The sequence below is a fragment of the Dunckerocampus dactyliophorus genome, chromosome 1 (genome assembly GCF_027744805.1).
Source record: "Dunckerocampus dactyliophorus isolate RoL2022-P2 chromosome 1, RoL_Ddac_1.1, whole genome shotgun sequence".
Lineage (NCBI taxonomy): Eukaryota > Metazoa > Chordata > Actinopteri > Syngnathiformes > Syngnathidae > Dunckerocampus > Dunckerocampus dactyliophorus.
Window position 1 is genome coordinate 39,284,869 of NC_072819.1, and position 25,833 is coordinate 39,310,701.

A 25,833-nucleotide genomic window follows, 5' to 3' on the forward strand; every position below is an offset into this window, starting at 1 on the left:
GACGCATGTCCATTGTGCGTGTGATAACTATCTCATGCCGCAGAGACTACTACTGTATTTTTACCATTTTTCTTTAACCTCATATTTGGTGTAAAATGCTGATACTATGTGAGAATGCATAAAGGTAAGTTTTGATGACTTATTGAGTAATAATGTGCACATTTGTCTCAAGTTAATTCATGCTAGCACACTACCTTTTCCCACACACGTCAAACAGCGATGAAATAATCTCTCTGGAAAAACTTGGCTGGAACTTGAACTGGTGGATGGTGGGTCTGCATTCATTTTGTGCTTTTAATTTGTTATGATTCATGTCTTAGTTTTACACAATACATAATAAATTAGATAACTTAGATCGCTATAATGTACGAACCCCCGCCCCACCAGGTCCGCGGGAGATTTGTGGGAACACAAGCCGGTCCGTGGGTCAAAAAAGGTTGGGGACCACTGGTGTAAAGGATCTTTGACTAACAAACATATCGCTTGTGAGTATGACTTTATGACTCTATGTTAGCCATTTGGTAGCGTCAAAATGTGACCGTATGAGTCTTCAATAGGCATTACAGTATCTACAAAAGAGGAATACTGTAATCGTGAAAGTAATACTCCAGCCCCCGCGCCTTAGTTTTGAAAAATGTGGCCCCCGGAACAATGTAGTTGCCCTTTCGCCGCCCTGCTGTACAGTGGTTCAGCAAGTGTTTTTGTTAAAGATGTGATTAAGAAAAAGGAAGCAAGGTTGCACTTTGATAGCTCATCGCACTATTTTATTCAATTACTGACATCTCAGGAGAAGAGGAGAGTCTTCAACTGTGTTGGTAAACCATTGGTGTAGTTTTTTCCCCCCGTAGCGTTGATGCAACACTGAAAAAGCGCTATTTTCCAAACAAACACAGGTCCCTCCTTAATGATATGTAAGAGGCAGAAAGGATCTCACCTGGACAGTTTTGCATGAAACATACAAATGAAACAGGTTCAACCTTTTTCTTTTTTTTGTATTTCCACATATAATAATAAATATCTATACCTATAAACACTCCAACATAATCAAAATATTAAGTCACATGTACCGGAAAAAGATCCACTTTCAAATCACAATGATAAATGTACAAAACAATAGACATCTCCATATAAATGTTAATGGTTTTTTTGTTAGTGATTTCAGTCTCATTTCAGAGGAAATCAGTGGATACAAACTCTTACTTGGAGATTGAGTATTTCCTGAGGTTTATGGGTTCCCCGTAAAGGCCAGGAGAGGGGAATGGCTTATATGTTACCAAGGACACGTACCTTTCAGGGTACCAGATGGGTTCAAGAGAAGTTTTCTGAGCACTTACGTTTTAAAAATGTACCTACTCACCTCTCCTTCTATAGGCCACAACAGTATTTGAACAGAGCTGATTTAAGTTGTACTCATCTTTGATACACCTGTGCTGGTCCACTTAGAGAAGTTGGGAAGTTCTCTTTTACTAACTCTTGTCACCAGAACACCCAGGTGACCACGCCTAGGTGTCACAGCGATCTTCAGCCATTTGAGTCAATTTGAGAAGTTGCACTTCAAGCGGCAAAAGAAGACTATCTTGGTGCGTGTTTGCAATTTATGGGAACGGGTGAGTGGGAAAAACTCTTTAACATAAAACGTAAAAGAAACATATTCTGAAAAACTGTACATGTAAACATCACACTTTCACTGAGTCCAAAACTGGAGGGAGGGAGGATACGAAGCTTCACACAGGTGTACAGTACACCCCCCATGCACAGAGCTACAGTCTTATCAGTGCAGGAGAGGCAACCATGAAATCATATAAATAACAATAGCATTACAGACCACCACCAAATGATAAGTTAAAACAGGCAAGGGCATAAACCACTTCGATTTTTTTTTAAAACAGTGCCGTACCCACAGAAAAAGAACAATTCAAAACATCTTTTATCACTCTTTGTACAGCTATACAGTACACTTATCTGACCACGTTGGCAATCCACAAGCTACCAGGGCATTTTCATCAACACCAATAGATTATTACATTGTCCAGTCAATACAAAGAGAAGATCCATTGGGCATCGTTATTAAAAAAAAAAAAATAAACAAACAACAACAAAATGGCTGTTGATCACACAAACTCTAGCACACAACGTTGTTCAGCATCCACTTTACAAACCAAGCAAACGCTGGGGTGAGAGCGTCTGTGAGTGTGAGCGTCATGGCAAAAGTTACAACAAAAAACAAATAGAGGAGATGAGGAAGACTCCTACGCACATCAGGGTTACGTTAGATATGTGGCACACGCGTGAGTTGGCAGGCCGCCCTGCTGAGGAGCTGTAAAGCTGCTTGTGACTTGACTCGTGACCATGACTTGGAAGTAAAGACACACTCACTTATCACTGTGTTTATGTTTCCTTAATCCTGAGCTATAAAGTGCTTCCAAACTTGCAATAGTTCATCGGGATTACACTTGAAATGCAGTTGGGATGCTGGCGTGGTAATGACGTGTTTGATGATAGATTTGATGATAGATAAATAAAGAACTATATCTCTCTAAACTTTGTCATGTGCAAGCCCAGGCGGCCGCTAGGAGAATCACTGTCCTTGTTTGGAATGTGCTGAGCGACTGAATTCAATCTTCACAGATTTTTGTACAAAATGGGCCACTTCACTTTTTTACACAAACTCTGCACAACAACACTTTAAGCCAAAGCAAAATCATACTTAATAAAAATACAAATTAAAAAAAAATCCACATCAACACACTTGACAACCATGTTTGTGCTGAGTGACTCACCGTCAAAAGTGTGAGACTGTGTTCTCCATCTGGTTTGAGCACTCTGTGTGCCATCAGACCCCCAAATACACACACACACACACACACACACACACACACACACACACACACACATACAGCACAGACAGACAGCAGGGCGCGTAAACTGTGATGTAGTTACATCTTTGTCAAAGATTGTCTCTTGCGAGTTTTCAAACATCGACCGTGGTGTGGGGGGTGGAAAGAGTATCTGAGTGAGCGAGGCACACACTCACAACATCCGGTAAAGCCTTGCGGATGTTGACCGTCGCCTCAACAAAAAGTAATCAATCTGTAAATGGCTGTGCATGAGAAAACTCACCGATCAATTCCTTCACAAAAAACAAATTGTGCAACAAGTAGTCTAGGTCATGTCACCTTTTTTGTCCCTGTAGATCTGTATGAGCATAATTAATGATAATGATTAATGATAAACATCAGTATTCACAACAAGACAACAATGGAATTGGCTACAATGCTGCATGGGATTATCACGTCTTTTAACAGTTAGAACAGGAGAGGATTGCGGTGAAATACTCCCCCTTTTTGCCTCTAAAAGTACACCGTTACTGATTATCATCAATATTGCACCTTCATCTGCTGACATTAAATAATATATTAATCTCTTTTTTTTTTCCCTGACAGGTTTTTGTGACCTCATATCAGCTCATGCTCCGGCTTCCTTGTCATTACCCAGCCAGACATGAGTCTTAGTCTCAGACAACGAGGTAATATTTTGACCACACAGCTTGGTGAGACTACTAAAATGGTCCAAAAAGTCTAGTTTTTCTTCCCTATGCATTTTGCATGCATGGCAGGCAATTTAGCAGTGAAGCTAAGTCATTATTTTTGGAAACATTGAGAAATGTAGTACCAATGTGGAGTAGATCACCCAATCAAATCATGTCACTGTACAGGATATCTTACATGTGTGTGACAACTCAAAGATGGCAAACCTTTGCACAACAATGCTAACTGAATTCTTGCAATACTCCACTAGATGGACAATCAGATTAGTTTTCCATACAGATTATCACTTCCTGAGACAAATGGGGGTTGCGGTGGTGAAAGCGAGACAAAGCACTGAGGTCAAAGGGAACCAAATGCATAAATAATTGTGTGGGATGAGTAAAGGTACCTTACGGGACCTGCTGTGCTTGGCAGAACCACTCTTGTCTGTTTGTGTCTGTCCAAGAATTGCATGTCAGCGTGACATATGTACATATGTAGACGGACAGGCTGCGTTGTGGGTCGGCTCAAGCTCAGTTCTGCTGCAGGATCAGGTTCTCCAGCTCATCTGCCGAGCGAAGCAGGAAGGCCGCAGACTCCCGGTAACCAGCGATGAGCTGCCTCACTGCCGTGACCTCTGGAGGACTGAGCTGGGCCGACGCGCCACCCCCGCCGCCTCCCTGACCATGACTGTTGGAGCTGGAGGAGGAGGAGTTTGGAGCGACGGACTTCATACTCAGGTCTGTGGGACCTGCAGACACAAGTGTAATCAAATTAGGAAGTATTTATATGTTATATTATATTTACAGTATATGTTTTAATTGCTAAACATATAGACTGAATATTGCTTGTAGCTTGTGCATACACTGTATACAGAATGTAAGTAATTATTAGCAGTAGGAATGTCTGATAATATAGGCCGACCGATATTATTATCTAAAATTGGAATAAAAATGAGATATTGGATCATATCTGTATTGTTTTTTCTACCGATATCATATTTCCTGGATTTTCGGCGCACGAGTGATTACCTCATCAAACTGCGTCATGCTCCACAGAGCAAGAAAATTGCTAGCGAGTATGTCCGTGGTCTGGAATTATTTCTAAGCTTTGCCTTCGGATTGTAAATACCAAATTGGCAATGACTGTAAAGTCCTAGTGATGGAAGGGTGGAGTAAGGTGTTTTCCTTCAGTACTTCTAATCAAATATCACACGTCTGGAAGAATCACCAGGGAGTCACACACAACAAAATAATGAGAAGCGACCGGTGGTAACAAATTCAAAAGTGAACACCAGTTTCCTAGACGGCTTATCCTATTCAGGTTCACATGGAAGCTGGCGTCTATCCCAGCCGACTTTGGGTATAAAATCGGGTGCACCCTGGAGTGATCCCAGCTGACTTTGGGTGTGAAATCAGGTGCACCCTGGAGTGATCGCCAGTCAATCACAGGAATGAAATACAGAGACAGACAACCATGCACACTCACATATCTGCAGACAACTTAAGCTCTTCAATGAACCTAACATGCATGTCTTTGTAGGAAGAAGCCTTTAGAGAACCCATACAAGAGCATGAATCAAAGATGTACAGTTCAATACGTATATAGAACCCAATTCATGATACAATGAGGCAACAGTGCTAACCAACACATCACTGTGCTGGCCTCAAGCAATCAAATGGATAATGTAAAGGAGCAAGATCTGTTGGAAAATAATTTGCTGATCTGCTCACTTTGGTTTTTTCTCGTTTACTCATTTGTAAAATGATTTGTATCACTTTGTTTGACACTTTGTCGCTCTTTTGACCAGAAAGGCAAATGAGTCATTTCTGCAACACAATGCTCTGACCACAGATGCCAACCATCTGCGTCAACATGTCAGAGGCAGAACTCCCCATTAAAAAGAAGGAAAAAAAAAAGATCATGTTGTTAAAGTTGGTTACACATAAAGCAAACATAACTGGCTGTTATATTCACCTTCACTGAAATTTGCATATGGTTGTTTTCCTCTGACTGTAGGAGACTACATACAGTCGTGAAAAAAAAAAAAGATAAGACCACCTTTGTTTCTCCAGTTTCTTGTTCATTTTAGTGCCCGGTACAACTAAAGGCACCTTTGGGTGGACAAATCTAACAATGACGACAAAAATAGCAAATGCTCTTGCTCTTGGTATAAAATGGATCAATAAACTGATGAAACAGGGGCGGTCTAATCATTTTTTCCTTGACTGTAGTTTAGTTGACCTAAACCAGGGGTCCTCAATTGGCGGCCCGCAGGCCATGTCAGGCCCGCCAAAGCCTTTCATTTGGCCCACAAAACCTCACCCAAATAATGAAAGCATTCAGTAAGTGGCTAAATAGTTCAGTAGGTAACATTGCTGGCTCTTGGTACAAGGGAATTGGGGTTCAAATGCTGATTAAGGTAAATGATAACATGGTAACACACGCAAACACACATACACACACACATACATATACACTCCCTTAAAAAATTTCAGACCAGTTGAAAAATTGCAAGAATTTACTTTTTGCACTGTTGGATCCTAAGGAGGTTCTAAGTAAAAGCTTCAAAAATGCAAAAATAGGAAATGGGAGTAAGACAAATTTGAGTAAGCAATTTATTGTAAACAACCATTAAACTGAAATAAGGTGCCCATCAGCTGATCAAACATTTAAGACCAGAGCTAAAAGAAGAAAACCCAAAAAATCCCTAAAAAAAAAAAGCAAAATGCTCAAAAAAGGACCACGTAACGAGCAACTGCGGCATTCTTGTTAATCTTGTTAGTGTTTCCAGGAGGCTAGTGGGAATGTTGCTTGAGGTGGTGAAGATGGCCTCACGGAGGGCATTCACTGTCTGGAACTTATGTCTATTTTTATAAACTTCCCTTGCCAACCAAAATTTTCTTCCCCCTTTCAATACCCCATGTTTGGTGCTCTCGTGCAAATTCCAAATAGGCAATTTTGTGGCGTTGAAGAAGACGAGGCCTTGGAATACGTGTTTTCTTCTTAAAACCCTTCTCTCACAAATACTGTCTGATGGTTATTGGACTGCACTCAGCACCACTAACAACCTTCATTTAGGCCGGGAACCGTCCCATGTGTTGGTAGACAGCGAACTGTATCCTCCAGCTCAGGGCCAGTGACATTTATTTGGGTCTATCACTAAAAAGGTTAAAACGACTGACTTACTGCGTCCAACCTCAACAGCAATGGCGCGATGTGAGAGGCCGTGCTTATGCAGCTCAACAATCCGACCGCGTTCAAACAGAGAAAGATTTTTTGTCTTTGCCATCAAGAAATCATCATAGTGTGAATACCTGACAGAAAATGACATTTTGCCAAGATTTTGGCTTTTAAAGCTGTGGTCTTAAACTTTTGATTAGCTGATGAACAGCCTATTTCATTTAATGATTGTTTGCAATAAATTGCTTCCTCAAAAATGTTTTTGTCGCACGGCCATTTCTTCTTTTTGCATGTTGAAGCTCTACTTACAACCTTCTTAAGATCCAACAGTGCAAAATGTAAATTCTTGCAATTTTCCAACTTGTCTTCAACTTTCTGATCAAATAGTAGAGCTTCAAAATGCAAAAAGAAGAAATGCGATTGAGACAAAAAACAATTTGGAGGAAGCTATTTATTGCAAACAATCAATAAACAGAAATCAGCTGATCAAGAGTTTAAGACAACAGCCTTTAAAATTCTCTAATGAGAAAACAATATAACCTTGACAGTCCTGATGCCTTCCAATGTTACTGGCATGACAAGGAGATCCTCCTAAGATGTTTTCCACACAGCACAGTGGCGGGGGCGCCATCATGATCTGGGGTGCTTCAATGGAACAATAGAACCCAGACCAGGGTGTACCCCACTTCTTGCCCAAAGTCAGCTGGGAAAGGCTCCAGCATACCCCAGCGACCCTAATAAGGATAAGCGGCATAGAAGATGGATGGATGGACGGAACAATGGAGCTTCAGGTTGTGCAGGAGCTTCAAACGGCAGCTGGCTGTGTGGAGATGTTGCAGGGGTATCCCTCATGACTGAAGGCCCTCATCTGTGTGGTAATGACTGGGTAATGAAGGTTGTTACTGGTGCCGAGTGCAGTCCAATAACCATCAGACAGCATTTGTGACAGAAGGGTTTTAAGAAGCAAAAACGTCTTCAAAGGCCTCGTCTTCTTCAAATTGCCCATTTGGAATTTGCACGAGAGCACTAAACATGGGACATTGAAAGGTGAAAGAAAATTGTATTCTCTAATGAGAAATAATGTAACCTTGACGCTCCAGATGACTTCCAACATTACTGGCATGACAAGGAGATTCCACCTGAGATGTTCTCCACACGCCACAGTGGGAGGAGGCGCCATCATGATCTGGGGTGCTTTTTCCTTCAACGGAACAAACGGAACAGGACAACGCTGCAGTTCACAATGCCTGCCTGACAAGGACTTCTTCCAGTGGAATAACCTCACTCTTTTGGCCCATCCTGCATGTTCCCCTGATATAAATCCAGATGAGAACATTTGGGGATGGATGGCAAGGGAAGTTTACAAAAATAGACGTCAGTTCCAGACAGTGGATGCCCTCCATGAAGCCATCTTCACCACCACAAGCAACATCCCCACTAGCCTCCTGGAAACACTGGCATCAATCATGCCCAAATCAATTTTTGAGGTGATTACCAAGAATGTTGCCGCTACTCTTTACTGAGTTACATTACTGATTTTATTTCTATTTTAGGGGGGTTTCGGGTTTCTTTTAGCTATGGGCTTAAACTTTTGATCAGCCTTGCTTGCTATAAATGTTTTTGTCTTGCTCCTATTTTTGTATGTATGTATATATATAAATATATATATATATGATACTATCTGGCTCTCACAGTGTCTGCGGAGAAAAATTCTGGCGCACTTGGACAAATGTAATTGAAGACCCCTGACCTAAAACCAACAGTACTCCTCACCATTGGTTTGGGCCGCTGCAGCAGCGTTCTGCTGGTTGCTGCTGGCTGTGCCATATCCCCGCAGGTTGTAGTTGAGGCCTCCGTTGGTATAGAGCTGGTCTTGGACAAAAGCTGTGCTGGAAATGGCGAAGCCTGATGGGGCCACAGATGCAGGATCCCTGGTGCTGGGCTTGTCAACAGAGATAGGCTCGTCCTGTGGGCAGATGTTTTATTTTAGTGGCAGTAGCCATTTGAGCACTTAAACTCACCAGACACTTCATTACGTATGCATGCACACAGTGAGGTATTCATTTTGCAATATGTTTACTGCTGCAGATTTAGTCTGTAGTGAGGTGTCCCTATAGACTGACTCCAACCACAGCATTGTATTAAATTTGATATAGTGCAAGTGTATCCAATGTTATGATTGGTAAGTGTATACCCCTGAATTATATCCATTCTAGGCAGATTCCCAAGCCAGCTGCTGAAACATTTACCGTTGGGTAGACATCGAGCCGCATCCTCTTGGCGGCGTTTCGGGTTTCGCTCTCGCATGCAGCAGCAAGGATGTTCTCAGCCATGGCAGAGGTGAGGTGAGGAGGTGTTGGTCGTATCTGTAAATGCGTGAATGTGTAAATGTAAATGTGTAAATGTTATCTGGCAGCACCATTTTTTAGCATTATCAATGTGACATTACAGGATATGTGTGTTTATATATTGCACAGCCAGGGGCACGTAATACCTCAAAACCACTTTTTTTCATGCGGCGACAAGATTTGAGGTAGGTGCGAATGCGCTTGCGGGAGCGCTCCTGGAACTCAGGGAACTGGCGACTGCAGGACTCCATGATGGCCTGGATCTTCTCCTTGGGCTGTTTGGAGATGGGTACCATGCGGTCCAGATTCTCATCCACAAACAGACGCACAAACATCTGAGAGAGAGAGAGAGACGGAGAGAGGGGGAGGGGAGGGAGAGGATGTAGAGCAGAAAAATGACGGGGGGCGGCGGCAGTAAGAGAGGGGTGCGAGAGTTGAAAACAAAAGAGAGGAAAGGCAGGAAGGGGATGGGGAGCATACGGCGACAGTGGAAGGATAGGAATAAGAGGGAGGGGGGAGGTTGTGCACACACACACACACAGGCGGTGAAAATGGAAGCGCTGCATCATGAGAAGGACAATATTGCCTGTGTGTCACAGTTATTTGTTTTCATAAGACTCTGAAATGCATTTTCTTGCAGCCGACATTACACAGGCGTAGCCATGCATAAGATATTAATATATAATTTAGTGACAGCAAAGTTTCAAAATAAGAACCGCCCTGTATTGCATTACACAGCTCCTGCTAGCCTGGTCACTTACATTAAAGGCTTTAAGTCTCTCTGGGTCCATTCCCTCTGCGTCATTGATCTTATCGGCGTCATCATGGTCATCGTGATCGTCGTCATCATCATCCACTATCTGTGCACGGCCGGAGGTCAAGTCCTCTGCACACATGCTCAGTTCAGTCTTCACAGAGTCGTAGCTTCCTGAGCTGTACGGAGGGGACTACAGACACCCAAGCATGTTCAAATCTTAGTATTACAATGACTCATGACTCAAGTATGTTTGCGTTTACCTTGTTGGAGTACTCGGTTTTGATGGGGTACTTCCTGTTTGGGTCTGCTGGATACGAATTTTGCGGTGAACACCCTGCTGGCAGCAGTCTGTCACTTAGGTTGACCGGCTGCTGGTCATCTGGGGAGGATGACGACAGGGTGGTGCTGAAGTCCAGGGGAGCACTCAACCCGTTCTCGGTCACATCCCCGTACAGGGCGCTGCCCTCTGGTGGGTTCCCGCCCACAGGCTGCACCTCTGACGAGGTCAGGGCCGGCATGCCGTTGGCGCTGCTGCCCTGTGAGGAGTCGTCGTCTGCTGGTAGGGGTAGGAACAAAAATTGAGAGATGAGTTGCGTGTTTGTTCATCATTAAAACACGACTGTTTTCTTGGGAACAAGACGATGTGCTGGAAAAGAGGGCGGGATTTCCTGTTTTCTGATGTTGCCTCAGGAGTATTCGGGTCAACTGTCCAATACATCAAAAGTGGTTAAAAGGCTGAATCTTAGTGCTTAAACGACAAAGAGGGAGCAGTAAGGATGAGGCGTGTACTGGGGGTGGGGAGCCTTCAGTGTGAGTGCGATTCCTACATGTGTCGTGTTTCGTTGAGGTCTTCTCCCTTTCAATGACTTGCCCTAATTTCAGTCTCTCTGTAGTGTGAGGGTTAATGCTGGCCTTTGTCCTACTTTTCTAAGCCCTGCAACCTGAGAGAGAGGGGTGCACATCGGATTGGGGCTGCACTGGTGTCCCACCCACTGGATTTATTTGGATTAGTCTACTAAGAACAAGGCAAGCTGTTTCCTGCACAACACCAATCATGTTCATATTGTATGTTGAGTCATTTGTCAATCAGCTAAAAAGTACCGAAAACACTTGTATGGCGCATGCCTGTAATTATTCTCATTCATCCAGGTCATTGTATTCTCAGTGGCATTGAATCGATCCCAACCGGACTATGCAGGTTGTCTTAAAAAACGTTTCGCCTCTTATCCGAGCAAGCTTCATCAGTTCACGCTCATTTACTAGGTGGGATAAACACTAGTCTGACTAGATAGGACAGCTCTAGTCTTAGGACTTGTATGACAGTGGCAGAGATGTGAACCCGTCTCACCGTCCTCTTCTTTAATGGTGGCTGCTGGGTCGCTGAGCCTCTCTCCATTTGGCAGACTGGGCTCAGGCACTGGCGGCTGCTCAGCTGCGACCCATGCAGGCTCAGCACCGTTCATGTCCTCGCTACTTACCGAGCTGTCATCCTGGAGGAGGAGAGCAGGGGGAGAAAGGGACCATGAGGCAGGAAATGAAAACCTGTGGTGTGAGAAAGCTTCACACTTTTGTCAACAACTTTTGATGCATTCTGCTTTTAGAAGGATGACATCTGAGCATCTCCTGATGGACATTTTGATACAGGATAGCAGAACGACGAAGGAATGAAGAAGCTTTCCTTTTAAGTAATATCTTTCTTGGAGCAGTGCTATTTTTAACTGTTACGTAGGGAACATGCTTGCTGTAGCGTAACACAAACATGAGTAAAGCAGAGGGCTGAGGGTTAGCAAAGGAGAACAAACTATTCACATCTTGAGCTTTGTCCTCTGGTGACCATATTTCGCACCAAGGCTGCATGAGAGACGTGCGTCAGCAGTCATCTTGCTATATATCAGTGCAGAATATGGACCAAACAAACAGGTTTTAACTCTTTTGTTAGGAGGACGCTCAGTTGGACACCAAATCAGCCATTGGAGCCATAAAGTGGCCCTTTTTTGCGTTATTTTAGATGTAAAGACTACAAACACAAAATACCATCAAACAAACATCAATCTAAACAAATGTGCATCTCATAATGTCATTTGTCTCAATTAAAAGACAGATTGTAACATGTGATACACAAACAAATAAGCGAGAATGAGCCTGGATTATATTAGTGCTACTCCAGCAGGAATAAAGTTGGCTAGGATTCTTACTTTTAATAAGTATGTTGTTGTTTTGTGCTCTAATGACCTGTATAAGGGAGTATGCTCCTTCATAACTTGTCCAACAAAAGTGCAGCATATGTTTACAGTGTCATCATGCACAACCACATTTATCTTTCCCCAAAACAATGCATGCTAATCTTAAAATTATCCTGCGAATCAGTGAAATACACAACACAACACGCTGCAATTCTGCAGCTATGCAAATAATGTTAAATGATCAAATCATTTGCGACCAGTTTTGTACTCACCCGCGAATCACAGTCTGGGCCATAATTCCCAATAATCCTAATTATGCGTGATTTGGGTCTACATTGTCATCACCAAGTGCCGCTCCCCGCACTTTTGTGACAGCTCTTTGGGAGTGTTTCCGTCACATCTTGCCGTGGGAGTGGTCTCCGGCGTGACGTCACTCACACACGCGTAATCCCTGTTCAGTGGGCCCCTCCTCCCAGCAGGAGCGCTGCACCTACTCTTTAATATTGAATTAAAAGTTGAGAGGCCCCGCACAAAGCCTTCCTCTCTGCAGCCTTGATGAGGCTTAAAAGGGAAGAAGCAGGGGACTTATGCCGTCAATAGAAATTTAATTAGAGTAAATTGGGGAAGGCCTGAAAGAGCTGGGTTTCCCGATGTATTCATCAGGACACCTTCCTTAATTACACACACACACACGCATACGCACACACACACGCACGCTGTTTGCAGTCAGCCACACTTACCCTCTCCGTGGCTGTCATGCACTGCAGTTTCATTTGCTTCAGGTAGGTGGCAGTAAGGGGCATGTTGTAATCAATGAGGTCAGGGACCAGAGAGGTTGGTCTATCATTTTCTGCAGAAGTAAATAGACGTGAAAGCATCAGTGAATACAATGATTTAGACAATGATTTAGTAAGTAATTAGTGGGGTAGTTAGCAAATTAATTAAATGATTTTTTCCAACTGAAGACTTTAATGCATAAAATTCTCAACAAAAAGTCATCGGGGGGGAGTGTTTTAGTTTTATCTAATCTCTTATATGTGAAGAATATTTTTTATATAATTCTCTGACGTTCCCCTGTGACAAAACTAAAGCAGTAACTCCTCTTCTGCTGTGCAACAACACAGGTAATGTCAGTGAGCTGCCTGCATTCTCCCCGTTGGCCACTAGGGGGACTCCTCTTCAGTCATTGTATTTCTGCACGAAGCTCTCTTGAGTCTTTGTTACATCATGTTGCTGATGGTTACATACACGTTTTTATCAATGAGGAGCTCAAAAGTCATCAAACCCACAGTCACGTCATTTTTAAAATCAGTCAGGACTATAAGGAAAATCTCATGGGTCTAACTTCAACCAACAATACAAAACAAACAAACGCAAATATTTCAAACTGTAATTAACTGGCAAAATGACTTGCAACATCACACCACATTTCCATTTCCCCTGAACAAATGATCAGTGCGGTATCCACTCTTAAAGGTTGATTTCAAAATAGCATACTCTATCAGCTAATTACGTCTGCAGAATGAGCAGGGCACCCACAGGTTACAGTATGTTACCTTTGAACTCTGCAGTGCTGGGGTTGATGTGCATCCTCTTCTGACACTCTCCACAGCTCATTAGGAACCGAGTCACCGCCTCTCTAGGCAGGAAGGCATAGGTCTCTGCTATCTGTGTCAGGGGGAAATTAGCATAGAAAGGCTTTAAAATGGCATCACAAAGTGTAAAGTGAATGCACGTGATTTTTTTCAGCAAAAGTTTGGGGTCAGTTATTGCGCATTATCTTGGTCGTCCCTGAAGAGGATTCGTCCCCTCTCTCTTGTTCCTACAGATGCCCTAAATCCAGCTCCAGCCCTGTACATGTTCCCGCTTTGATTAAGCACAGCAGAGTTTTTCTTCCTTTTTGTTTTCATCTCTCTGCCGGCACATATCATATCTACACCTTCGTGTCATGGTCGGCCTCCTCTCCTTGCTCGTCTCTAGCACCACCCTCCCCTACTCATCCCCTCTGGCGTTTCCCTGGAAAATGCGACCTTCACAAGACCATGGAGAGACAGCAGGGGTGCCCACCCCCACTGGGCCCACCACCACTGCCACTGCTCCCCATCCCCTTTGCCCCCCCTCCACACATCATGGCCCCTTGAGGCAGCTGAGAGGGAAAGGCCACCCAGAGGAGCGTGCTCCTCCCAGAAGGCCACAGTGACAGTTCCATATTATGCCCTGCCCCAATGATGCTGCCTCCTCAAAAGGGTACACTCTATGAGACGTGACAGGACCTCTCTACAGGGCAGGGGCACAAGCAGAAATTGGCTTTATTTTTTTGTTGTTCCTCAGGGGAGGGGGAAAAAGAGGGTTACCGAAGTCCCGCGAACCCGACACAGCCCCAACACAGCGGCCAACACAAAGGACCTCGTTTTGTCCTGCGCCACTTGGTCCGGGCATCAGAAATCACACCGCACCCGTTTGTTGGAATCAACTGTCATGCTGCCTTTGTTCTAGAGGCAGCAGCCATGTGACACATGCGGTTAGTGCACAGGCAAAGTTGGTTTTGTTCCCTTGGAAACTACTGATGCTAAAAATTATACATTGTTTTGCCGGTACAATAACATAATGTCTTTGACAAAGCAAAGAGGTGTTAATCAGTGGCTGATTTAAAGTTGAAAACCTGGGTGGTTTCCGAAGCATGAACCTATTCAGGTAAGGGGAATCAAATCTGGGGCCCTTCAGTTAAAGGCTGAAATCTTTACCACTCATTTCGGCTACCTTGACTATGATCGACGTGTTTTAAAAAACATTTTAATCAGAAATAGACCAAAATGTCAAGACGTTATTTTTATACCTGGATGTTCTGCAGTAACAAACAAACAGACTTCATGCTTCTCTAAAAACACTAGTTGACCATCAAATTCTACACTTTGTTTTCAACATGGGGAGTGTGAATGCACATTGGACCCAGAAAATGAATTGTTCAAAATAAGTAAAAACATCACTTTTCTACTGATTACTTGACATCAAGGCTAGGCAAGGCTATCAAAACACTAAGAGAAGAGGTCAAGGAGTTGCAAGATGAAAATGCAGACTTGAGTGCTGCTCTTAAGGAGGTTAAAAACCCTATAGAAGATATCAAGGCTCTTCAGGACGATATTAAGGTATTATTGAAAGACAATGCTACCTTGCGCGCTGCTCTTAAAGAAGCTAAAAACCCTAAAGAAAATACAACATTATGCAAGGATGTTAGGTTTCTGCAGGATGATATCAGGGCATTATTGGAAGACAGTGCTGCCTTGCGCGCTGCTCTTAAGGAGGCTATGAACCCTATGGAAGCTGTCTCGCGCGCTGCTCTTAAGGAGGTTTAAGAAAAGAAGAGGAAGGAAGAAAGGAAGGAAGGAAGGAAGGAAGAAAATAGAGCATTTTGCAATGATATCAACATTCTACAGGATAATATCAAGGCACTATTGAAGGATAACGCTGCCTTTCGCACCATGAAAATCTTAATTGATGAGATGGATCAGAATGCACGAATGAATGATGTGGTCCTCACAGGGCTACAAATTACACCCAGGTCACAAGATGTTCCTAGAAGGACTAGAAGGACTACATTCAATAACAATGACCTTGATAAACTGCTTTTCGGACATGTGAAACTGTCACTTGTAACATTCAATGTACACTGTATGCATGTTCGAAATTAATTAAACCATAACCACAACCATCATTTTTTGTGCAAAGTTTGAATAGAAACAGACTGAAGTGATTGATCTTTCATATCTCTGTGTAACTAGTTACAGGAAAAAAACAGTCAACAATTAGTTGTAAGCCAGCTGACACATTCTCAGTTAACATACTGCTGAACTTGCCAATTTGACGGCAAACAAACGTATTAACATGAAGCACACAGGTGGTACACAAGAGTCAAAATGATGACTAGGAAACACCAGCTGATATTCAAACTTGTAAAGTACAAAGTACTAACTCAAGAAGGTTTGTGAGTGAAAGATCAAGAGAAAACAATGTACATAATGCATTATGCAAACCATGTAAATGTGCTCACAAATATACTCTGAAGACTTTGTTTCTAACTGCAAAGGTCTCCCTGTTGGCGGTGCTGGAGGAAAGTCAGGAGTCAGTTGATCAAAAATGACAATAAGATATTTAGCAGGTTGCTAAAACCACTTGAGTAATTTGTTTAATGTGACCTGATCTATTTTTCATAGGTAGTCAAAGAGTTTGCAGTCCAAGTAGGATGAACTCACCGCTTTGTAGGTCTTCTTTTGGCCGGCATGTTTTGGTGCCCTGCCAGGGTCAGCACCGATCTCCACATGCATGGCATAGATGATGTCAAAGAAGTCTTCTACTACAGCCACACGCTTCAAAGAGGAGTTGTCCTGGGCTGAATGGCCATCTGAACACTGGAACACACAACAGAAACTGGAGGTGATTCTAGTGTTTGCACAGACAGGCGTGTATCATTGCTGATATTACAAACAGAGATTCTCCTGACAGAACACGATACTGTAGTTGTTTATGCACACTGGTCATGTCGGTGCAGACAGTCATACACGCCACACGAAGGGTTTGCGTTTATGTTTGTGTTTCAGCTGGAGAGGTCGGCAAACGTCCCCTCATTTCCACACCGTTTAAAAATAACCGTTCACGACCAATAGTCCCTCCCACCACCACCTCTGGCGGCCATCCTGCCTCCTGCACCGCTGACCCTGTCGCCATAGAAACAGACACAGATTTCTCTCGGGCAGGTGTGCTGGGCAAAGGGTCATGTGACACACAGTGGGATCGCCAGGACAACGGCTCCATCCACAGTGCCCCAGGGCTTCCCTTCCCTATCTTTTCAGCTTTCTAACACTTTCATCATTAAACATTAAGTGCCCCAGCAAGAATTTAACTGAACTAGTTGTGTCATTTTCCACAGAGAGGTGAGGCGCTGACATTTTCTGGAGATTTGCTTCTTTCGAAGAAAGTGATCCTTGACTGTTTGAATAAGTGGAGCATCCCGGGTTCAAAAAGTTCTCACATGTCACTGAAGGCAGCACACTTTTCTCCCTACCACCTTGACATTTTCACACTGTTCCCGGGACGTGACATTTCATTTTTCTGACTTTATTTTCCAACATGTCCTCTCTTCCTCTCTCCTTTTGCCATGTCTTTAGCCCGTAACTCCATCAGTCCACACTATCTTCCCAGATTTCTTACTGTACCCCCAGCACTCCCCCTCTCCTTCTCTCTTCTTGCTCCGGCTCTCCCAAGTGCGAGGTAATGATCGTTGCCATGGCAACTAAAACCAGCTCACAGAGAGGGTTTGTTTTAATCCGGCCCGCTCTCTCCCTCTTCCCAGCCCTTCTCCCCTGTCAGCATGGGCTAAATGTAACGATAATAAATGTAATAATAACAGTCCTCCACCTCATCATCACAGCTGTAATCTAGCGAGGTATCATCGTCACAGACACCCTCCCCACACCCCGCCAACCCCCACTCCAGCGACATCACCAGCACCGCTGCTGCTGCTTGGGACAATGGTGTCAGGTCCATTCACGCTGGATTTAGATAATCTCATACTACTGTGGGGTGTGCATTGCACCCACAGCACTGCTGCATCTCTGCTGAATTCCTCCAAAATCCTGCCACTCGCTCGGTAGTGTATTTTTTTGGATCAAAATGAACATGCAATTTGAAAAACAATACTTGTAATCGTTTATGTAAAGGTAGGAAAATGCAGCCATGACTTTCATTAGCCATTTTGACAGCCCGAGTGGCTGAAGGCCGTCTTGGGCTTCTGAGAGCGGTTGCCAGCTAAAGGCATCCAAACAAGAGCACACGGGAGTTAAACATTCACCTCTCGACACAGCATGCTTTGAATGAGCCTATTTGTGCGTGCTATGTGTGTTCGAGTACAGTACACGTCTACCGGGCAGAGCTTGAAGCATCTCAGAGGAGAACAGCTGTTGAATGGAGCTGTAGATATTTGGTCTCATCAGCAGCGTGCCGTTTTAAAGAGCAAAGGAGACATGTCAGCATCCCTAAATGGCAACAAGACATCATGAACACAGCACTGCAACACTCTCACCCTGCTTTTCTCCTTCTCTCTTTCTTTCTAATCCCGCAGGACTTTGCTCTCCCCAGCCACTGTACAACCAGCCCCCATCCTCGGCTCCCTGTCCCGCAACAAACCGCTCTGTTGCTAGGAGACTGGAGGGTTTGAGTCGGCTGCCCCCACCCCCGCTGGCAGTCTTGCACACATACACGCACGCACGCACACACGCACACACACACACACACACACACACACACAGCAGAGTCGCTGATGGGGAGAGAGGAGCAGTCCTGCACACAGGCAGGTCAGGAGGAGGAGGTAGGGCGGTTCACAGGAAGCAGCTGGGTCACAAAGACAGGCCACGAGAGATGGAGGAGACACATCACACCACAAATGAGCGCCACAGGCAAACAGATAAATAAGGTGTGGACATTCAAAAGAAACTTTTAAAGTCAACATGCTAAAATTTGACTTATACTAAGACAGCTGGTTGCACAAAGACAGAAGAGTGCTGACTGCAGGAGCATGCATGTACTTCGATAAAGATACAACAATCTGCTGGTCTCAATACAATGACGTTTTAAAATAACATTTGTACTGACGCACGCAACATTATGACGCAACAACATTTGATTCAAACAGTAAAACAAATAGTCTGACCCCCAAAAGGAAGAAATACAGGCCAAAACACGATTCCGTTTCTTTTGCATAGAATAACTCACCCAGCTTCCAACAGAGTTATTTGTTTGTTATACGTGCTTGTCATCATTGTTGCAAAGGCTTCCCTTAAATGTGGTGGTCAGGTCATTTTCATTGTAGAAAATAATGTAACTTTTGTCTTTATTATTTGTTTTTTCTATTTGAGCCAATATCAGTGTGCCCTTTGTTTATGTTTGCTTGTGTGCACACATAACACAACATGAAGTAAAAAGGCTGTGTCATCAGTACTTGTGACTCAGATGATCTCTTTGCAAATGGGACAAGAGGTCTGTAAATATCAGCTAGCTAATGGACATGTAAATGGGACAGAGCTTATACCCAGTGTGTGCACGTATGATTGATGGTGACAGATTAAGGTGCATATGACATAAAACAGGTATATGAGAGATCATTACCTCCTTAGTTTTTTTTTTTCTGTCCTCCTTTCTATTTCTTCATCCTTGTCTTTTCTTTTTACCATCATCCTCTCCCCTCTGCCTCAGCTCACAAAGTCTATCATTAAATCCACATTAGGTGCACCGAGCTCCAACCCTCTGTTGTGTGTGTGTGTGTGTGTGTGTGTGTCTGTGTCTATCTGGGCTGCTCCCATAACGAACGTTATTCGATAGAGAGAGTGACATTCCCAATATACTGCTACTGAGCCGGTGAGAGTACCACTAGTCCTGGGACTGTCAGAACTGACGCTCTAGTCTCAGAAGAGGATATGTTATGTAAATGACCAGTACATGCATCATCACAGAGTCCAATTTCACATTTTCTCTCTATTATGAAGCTGTCCCCGTTCGTTAAATGTTGTCCTTGGAAAGGCATTAAAAATGACAGTAGCGGTGCGAGAGGGGGATTATTGCTGACTTAAAGACATGTGTGACTGTGTGTGTGAGGAGCAGAACTCTGACTGTCTCCCACACAGGGGGGAGGCCCCCGGGCCAGTTAAAAATGGTGTTAATTTCTCCTCCTATGGGAAAGCAAAGAACAGTCTCTCCATGGCAACAGAGAGGGTGCTGAAGGGAGGAAAGACGGAGCAAGCGATCAGCGACCCCCTCTTTGTACATGCACACATACATGTGGAAAGTATCACATATGTGCAGTCCACATTGTGCCACTAATTTACAGTATGACCACATTACAGTATTGACATTTCCCGATGAGTATCTAACAAAAAAGTAGTTCTCTGACCATGGATGAACACCTTTATGAAGGCTTAATTCATGATAACAAGCTCATTAGTGGCTCCCTCCAATGGCCTAAGAACAACTCTGTGATTCTCGTTTAGGATGGTGAACATTTGGGAACCCATGAGAGTGAGGCCATGTGTCCCTCTGATAAGCGCTGCCAGACAGAGATGAAAGAAAAACTCTGGACAACAGCACAGGAGATTCAAAATGCCCCCAAATTTTGTATTTATGCAAATGCTGTGGAGTAATAGGTTCCAGTATTCTTTTGACTCTGTGGCCCTTCCCCAAAAGAGGCTCTCCGGGGAAATGTGGCCTAATTAATCAGATAATAATGATGATGTTCCTCTTCTCAGCTGATGTGGAGGTGCAAACATCTAGAGCCCATTTTTCAAGACGCGAGGTGATTAAGAATAATAGGTTCCATCTCAGAAAGAGAACTGAAGTCCTTTGTTTGTAAATTCAAGCAAGCTTGGCTATTTAATTGTCTTCTTTCCTGTCTTGACAAAGAATGGAACCGTCCAAAGCTAATGTAAATTTTGATGATTGATTATTTTTGCAAACAAATAGAACAGAACACCCCCAACAGCACTTACAGGACCACATTAAGGTTAAAGTCATTACAGTGTACTTTTGTATTTAAAACCAAATAAAAACAATACCATACGCTCCCTATTATATATGCATGCCAAGCTCAAATACATTTACTAATTTGTTAATTGATCATTCAGTGTAGCACTATTTTATTATTGGATTTGGACTTACAAGTTAAAATAAGGGTTTTCCCAAGCTCATTATTTAGTTGATGTCAACAATGTATCCTTGTATGCTTCACAAGTCACAAGTGTTTATGAACTGCTATACACATCTGCAGCGTGGCCACCAAAACCTGCTGCAAGCGCTAATCAAAGATAGTTACAGATTTCAGTTGACATGGCAACTAAAAGCAGCAGCACACAATATTTTTACATTTTCAGCACAATGCTCACTTTAAGGGGCAATGCATCTTTGGCAACACTTTCCACTGTCTTTGTTTTTATTTCCATACGATGCAATTTCACGGTGCATCTCTGTGTCTGTTTCTCGTCCTATTTCTCGTCCCCTCCTCCTCTAATCAGGACATAATGAGAGCTAAACGAGGTTGCTTCTCCACACTGAGGGCTACTGGGAGAGCTGTGCAGAAAAGGCATGAGACAACATGGACATACAGCCTAGAGAGAATAATTCAGTATCTGCCTTGGACAGAAGCCTCTGCACCGAGTCAGTACTGTTCACCACGACTGCGCCCAGCCTTTGTCCCATCACACACTGAAGCCGCCTTGTACGCTTCGCTGACACATAGAAGAGACCTTCACTGTCTGCACATCATCCAGCATCCATCCCTGCCCCCACCCAGCCTCCCGTCATTTAGCCCCATGCCTGCCCCCATACAGAAACTTGGCACAGTCCGGGAGCAGCTGCAGCGGGGCGTCCAATGCTCAAGCTCCAGAGACACACCCCCAGCCCTGCAGCCGTACGGCGAGGCGATGACCATTGTGTGCGTGTTGGGACGTCCGCATGAGTGTGTGTCACTTTAGCATTAGACCACGGCGGCCTACATACAAGGCCCACAAATGTGAGAGGAATAAAAAAAATTGCATTGTAACACTCCAACATCCACATGCATATAAATTCAAAGAGCTGTTGCTTCATCATTAAACACTGCTTGTGCTGCTTAAAGTTTTGTCTGTTCTTTCAATTCCCCAAGTTGTGCTGAGTCAGGAGGAGGTCTACCCCCACACACATGATATTAGCACATGATATTCTCCAGTAAATAAAATATATTTCAATCGTAAGTTGAGGTTAAAAGAGATACATTTACACCAACTGGGTTGTCCCAAGAACATCTAATCAATGACTCGGACAAAAAGCTACTAAGCAGACCTTATCAAAAGAAAGCTGCACACAAAAGCCACTCAACACATTTTGGGCAGCACGTGCACCTGCAGAGACTATTCACACCTGCCCCCTTGTCCGGGGGGAAACATAATATTGAGGAGAGATTAGAGACGATTCTAAAGACGGTTGGCCCACATCTAAATTGTGCATTCACACAGGTGTAGCACCTGTGGAGGGATCTGAACTATTCAACACGAATCAAATGAATTTACACCCTAATCTGTGCCAACATCTCCTCTGGTTTGTTAACACAGTGTGTTTCTGCTCTTAGAGGTCCAGAGAGACCCGGCAGGGAGGCAGGGCAGAAGTGGTTGATTATTCCCTGAAGGCACTTATTTAAAATGGTGCATGCTGTCTCTTCGCTGGCACAGTGGGCCCAAACACCATCCACGGACACGCATGCACACCCACACGAGGGCTTCTCGGGGTACTGCTGACAGTTTATCACTTATATCAGCGAAAACAACAACACATGACCCTGAGATGCGCAGTGGGACGTGCATGGCCTGACCTTTAACCTTACACTATGTCACATGTCAAGTCATCGTGCATGTATAGCGAAGCTGAGCACAATATGTGTGTGCATGTGTGTCGCGACAGAGCCTTTTGTCTCAGGCACAGCCGTGCATGCATGGTCACTAATCACACTCAACTCACACAACGTCAGCTGTGACTAGCCTGCAAAATGTAGCTAAGTATGACTTTACAGTAGTCTTAAATCATACACAGTCTATATATGTTTAACATTGGAGTGTAAAATGCAACAGAAGCAGGCAATCCTGGAGTACACAGGTGTTGCCAGAGCAACGAGTGCCTGCGAGTGGATCTGTGTCCTGGGCAGGACAATAAAAAGTGCCACTCACATTGGCTGACACCCAGTCATGAGCAGTCATATTTTCTGAAAAAGACAGACATTTATTGTCTGCAGTACAAACACACATGTTCTCTCAAATGGCAGAGCATAAGCACAGTGCGCGTGTCCGTGGCTTTAGATGGGACAGGAAGGGTGCGGGCTGTGAAGACAACCGCAGATGATCAACTTGACTACCCCATCCCACCCACACACCATCAGCAGGTGATTGTGGCATCTTCTAAGTTAATTGACTTCAACACGCCCTCCAAGGAGGCACCCTGGGGTGTCCTAACAGAGGCGAGCCATCAGCATGCCGCTGCACACGTGCACGCGCACATGCAACACCACCACCACACCGGACAACACGAGATATACACGGTCCGGTCCAAAGTGTAATGCAGCACATTATCAGTATGCTGGTTCTCTTAAGCCCCCGTCAGCCTCGACCCACCTTGCTGTCATGGCTAAGCACAACAGCCTCTCAGCATCACCACTGCCGGGAGGCACCGGCGTTGCTATGGCAGCAGGGATGAGAGTGGGGCTGCTCCGGCTGGGATGTGGACAAAGTCAAGCGTTATCGTGGAGGGGGATGAGGGCAAGCCGGGAGCACAAAACGTTATAAGTACACATTTTTTGAAAAAAAAAATCATGACAGGTGCATGTTTTGAGCAATAAAATCATGACAACTTGCAGACGGGACATCTCGTGCGCTTACACGCACACATACACGTACACACGCACATGCACACACTTTACCGTTGACTTCACCGGGACATATAGAACGGGCTTCCCTGGAGCTCCTTTCTTGTTGTGCTCTCCCAAAACGTTGGTTCCCACCTGAAATCCTTTGGACTTCACCCAGAATTTGAATTTGGCGTTAATGTGGCTGTTGTCCACATACACGCCGTCCGACTCGTCGTTTTGCAACAACGTCTGCATGATTTTGTTATATTTTCGCCGGGTGACTGTCTTTGTTTTGCCAGAGTCTCCATAAGTGCGGAGACACCAGTCCTGAAATTCACTGAACATCTCCGCCTCCAACACGACCGGACTCCGGCTCCTCTTGGGCGCATCCACGCACGCCTTCTTCGTTGCCATTGCTCACCCTCGCCTCCCCTTCTCTCTCTCCTCCCGTCTGGATCCAAAGCCCGGGCTAATAAAGAGCACACTTGAGCGGCTTCCTCCTCCTTCGACTCCCAGCCGTCCCACGTACTCGATTCGGCTTCTGGGAAGCGGTGGTTCCTCGGCTCAAGTGACCCGGACAGCAGCACACCTGTTTGCAGCGGAGCAGCGCTGTCCCGAACCGCAGCGGTGATAAATGTCACTTCCTCAAATCATGAGCTGAGGAGCAGAAAAGGGGGGCTGTCCTATGCCGGGCGGCCATCTCCCACCTGTGCGTAAAACGTCTTTCTCGTCTCCAGGAACAAAAAACAGACCTAATAGAGACAAAAGCGCGGAAACAAACGTCGCTTTCAGTTTTTATCAACCTACTTTCTAACCACCGACACTAGTTTCACATACAATGGGCTCGACCTTAAAGATGCAAAGATGCTCGCAATGTGCGCCTCCGACCCACATGCGCCTCCCTCTGCTCACACCTGTTTGAATGGCATCTCTTGCATTGAACCACCTATGGTGCATTAACAGACCTATCCCGCCATACAAAGCGCACACAACGCCCGATTTAAGGAGAACCACTTGCGATGACAAACATACAAAAATACTGGGAAAATGAACCGTCCCATTGTGCAATAAGGCATATATTTCTTTGTTATACAGCACTGCATTCATACTTATTTAAACAGAAATGAGAGGCATTTCTGTCTCAAGTGGCTTTACTGATGTGATTCAAATTCACAATATTGCAACATCTGGTATGCATTTTGTGAGAAAGAGCATCATTCAAAATAATTCACTTCATTTAAGGCAATGATAATGACAGTAAAAACTTCTGAAATTTTGATTTACAAAAAAGTCTTGCTTTGATAATGATGTGTATGAGAGGAGGAACCACACATATCACAATGTTTTTTCATCACTGGGGTCTTGTGTGTGCAGTTTTTTGCCTGTGTGTGTGACTCCCCCTGGCCTGTGCATTACAGGCCCAAGCTGGCGGTGGTGACTGCTGCTGTTGCCATGACAGCAGCTCAGCAGAGTCTCAGGCCTGCAAAGGGTGAGTGGGATGCCCCGTCCTCATGTCTCCATCCAGGCTGTGAAAATGGAACGTTGAATAAAAAAAGCCCCACCCCGACTGAATGGCGGTCAGTCCGACACCACCACCTCATCAAAAACGGCAGAAGTGAGGCTGTGCGTGTGTGTGTGTGTGTGTGTGGCGGACGGCCGGAGCCTTTGCAAGCTATTTCATTCCATTTCATCATTTGGTCTCCTGTAGTCTTCTGTCAGGACTGGCCTGCATGTAGGAGGAGCTCCTGCAGTTTCCACCTCCCTCAGGGGAGGAAACATTTCAGCACTGCTATTTTGTAAAGATTATCTTCAATTATTCGAATGAGTTCTCCGCTGCTCTGGCTGTCCCGTTTACACAAACATCAATATGGCTCTGTCTTTTCACTAATTTGCAATTATTATTGACACTTGTGTAGTGAATTATGGAAAAGATGTAAGATGCAACTCTTCTTCCTTTTAGGTCTGAGAAGGAACACATATCAGATTTAGATTTGAACAAATTAAACTAAATGTTAAATTTTTTTCCCTATTAAGGCCCTGTGGGGCAGCACAATTCATAGACTGTACAGTGCATCTGTTGTGGCACGACTCACAAATAACACAGACAGAGGCCATTTTGCTTAATTATACGGTACAGGCCAAAAGTTTGGACACACATTGCCATTCAATGCGTTTTCTTTATTATCATGACTATTAACATTGTAGATTCTCAAAACTATGAATGAACACATGTGGAATTATTCACTTAACAAAAAAAGGTGAAATGACTCTAAATATGTCTTATATTTTAGATTCCTCAAAGTAGATCAAAGTAGGTTTTTTGATAGCGCTGCAAACCTTTGGTGTTCACTCAGCGAGCTTCATGAGGTAGTCACCTGAAATGGTTTTCACTTCACAGGTGTGCCTTGTCAGGGTTACTTAGTGG

At 44.2% G+C, this 25,833-nt stretch overlaps 1 protein-coding gene and 1 long non-coding RNA gene across 6 annotated transcripts; one reads left to right on the plus strand and one right to left on the minus strand.

Annotated features, from left to right (window-relative positions):
• Positions 1-4,466, plus strand: LOC129190132 (uncharacterized). Its single transcript, XR_008572939.1, has 5 exons — positions 1-124; positions 218-269; positions 388-485; positions 3,444-3,526; positions 4,076-4,466. It is a non-coding gene; the product is annotated as an uncharacterized LOC129190132 (long non-coding RNA).
• nol4la (nucleolar protein 4-like a) lies at positions 1,578-24,268 on the minus strand. 5 transcript variants are annotated; one of them, XM_054792520.1, is made up of 11 exons: positions 23,481-24,268; positions 16,249-16,404; positions 13,555-13,666; positions 12,739-12,848; positions 11,164-11,305; positions 10,076-10,368; positions 9,820-10,005; positions 9,205-9,618; positions 8,960-9,076; positions 8,484-8,676; positions 1,578-4,278 (listed from the first exon to the last, which is right to left on the minus strand). In XM_054792520.1, exons 1-11 carry the CDS (start codon positions 23,820-23,822, stop codon positions 4,061-4,063), a joined length of 2,283 nt encoding a protein of 760 aa, XP_054648495.1. In that variant the 5' UTR covers positions 23,823-24,268; the 3' UTR covers positions 1,578-4,060. The 5 variants fall into 5 exon arrangements, with proteins under 5 accessions (XP_054648495.1, XP_054648487.1, XP_054648513.1 ...); XM_054792512.1 differs by having other exon boundaries at positions 10,076-10,371; XM_054792538.1 differs by having other exon boundaries at positions 9,205-9,393; positions 23,481-24,266.
• Between the last annotated feature and the right edge of the window lie 1,565 nt (positions 24,269-25,833).

Coding starts and splice junctions, on each gene's coding strand:
- nol4la (XM_054792512.1), bottom strand. CDS start 23,822: ATGGCAACGAAGAAGGCGTGCGTGGATGCGCCCAAGAGGAGCCGGAGT. Junction 10,372..11,163: donor CACCATTAAAGAAGAGGACG/GTGAGACGGGTT, acceptor TACCCCTACCAG/CAGACGACGACTCCTCACAG. Junction 4,279..8,483: donor TGCAGCGGCCCAAACCAATG/GTGAGGAGTACT, acceptor TTGTGTCTGCAG/GTCCCACAGACCTGAGTATG.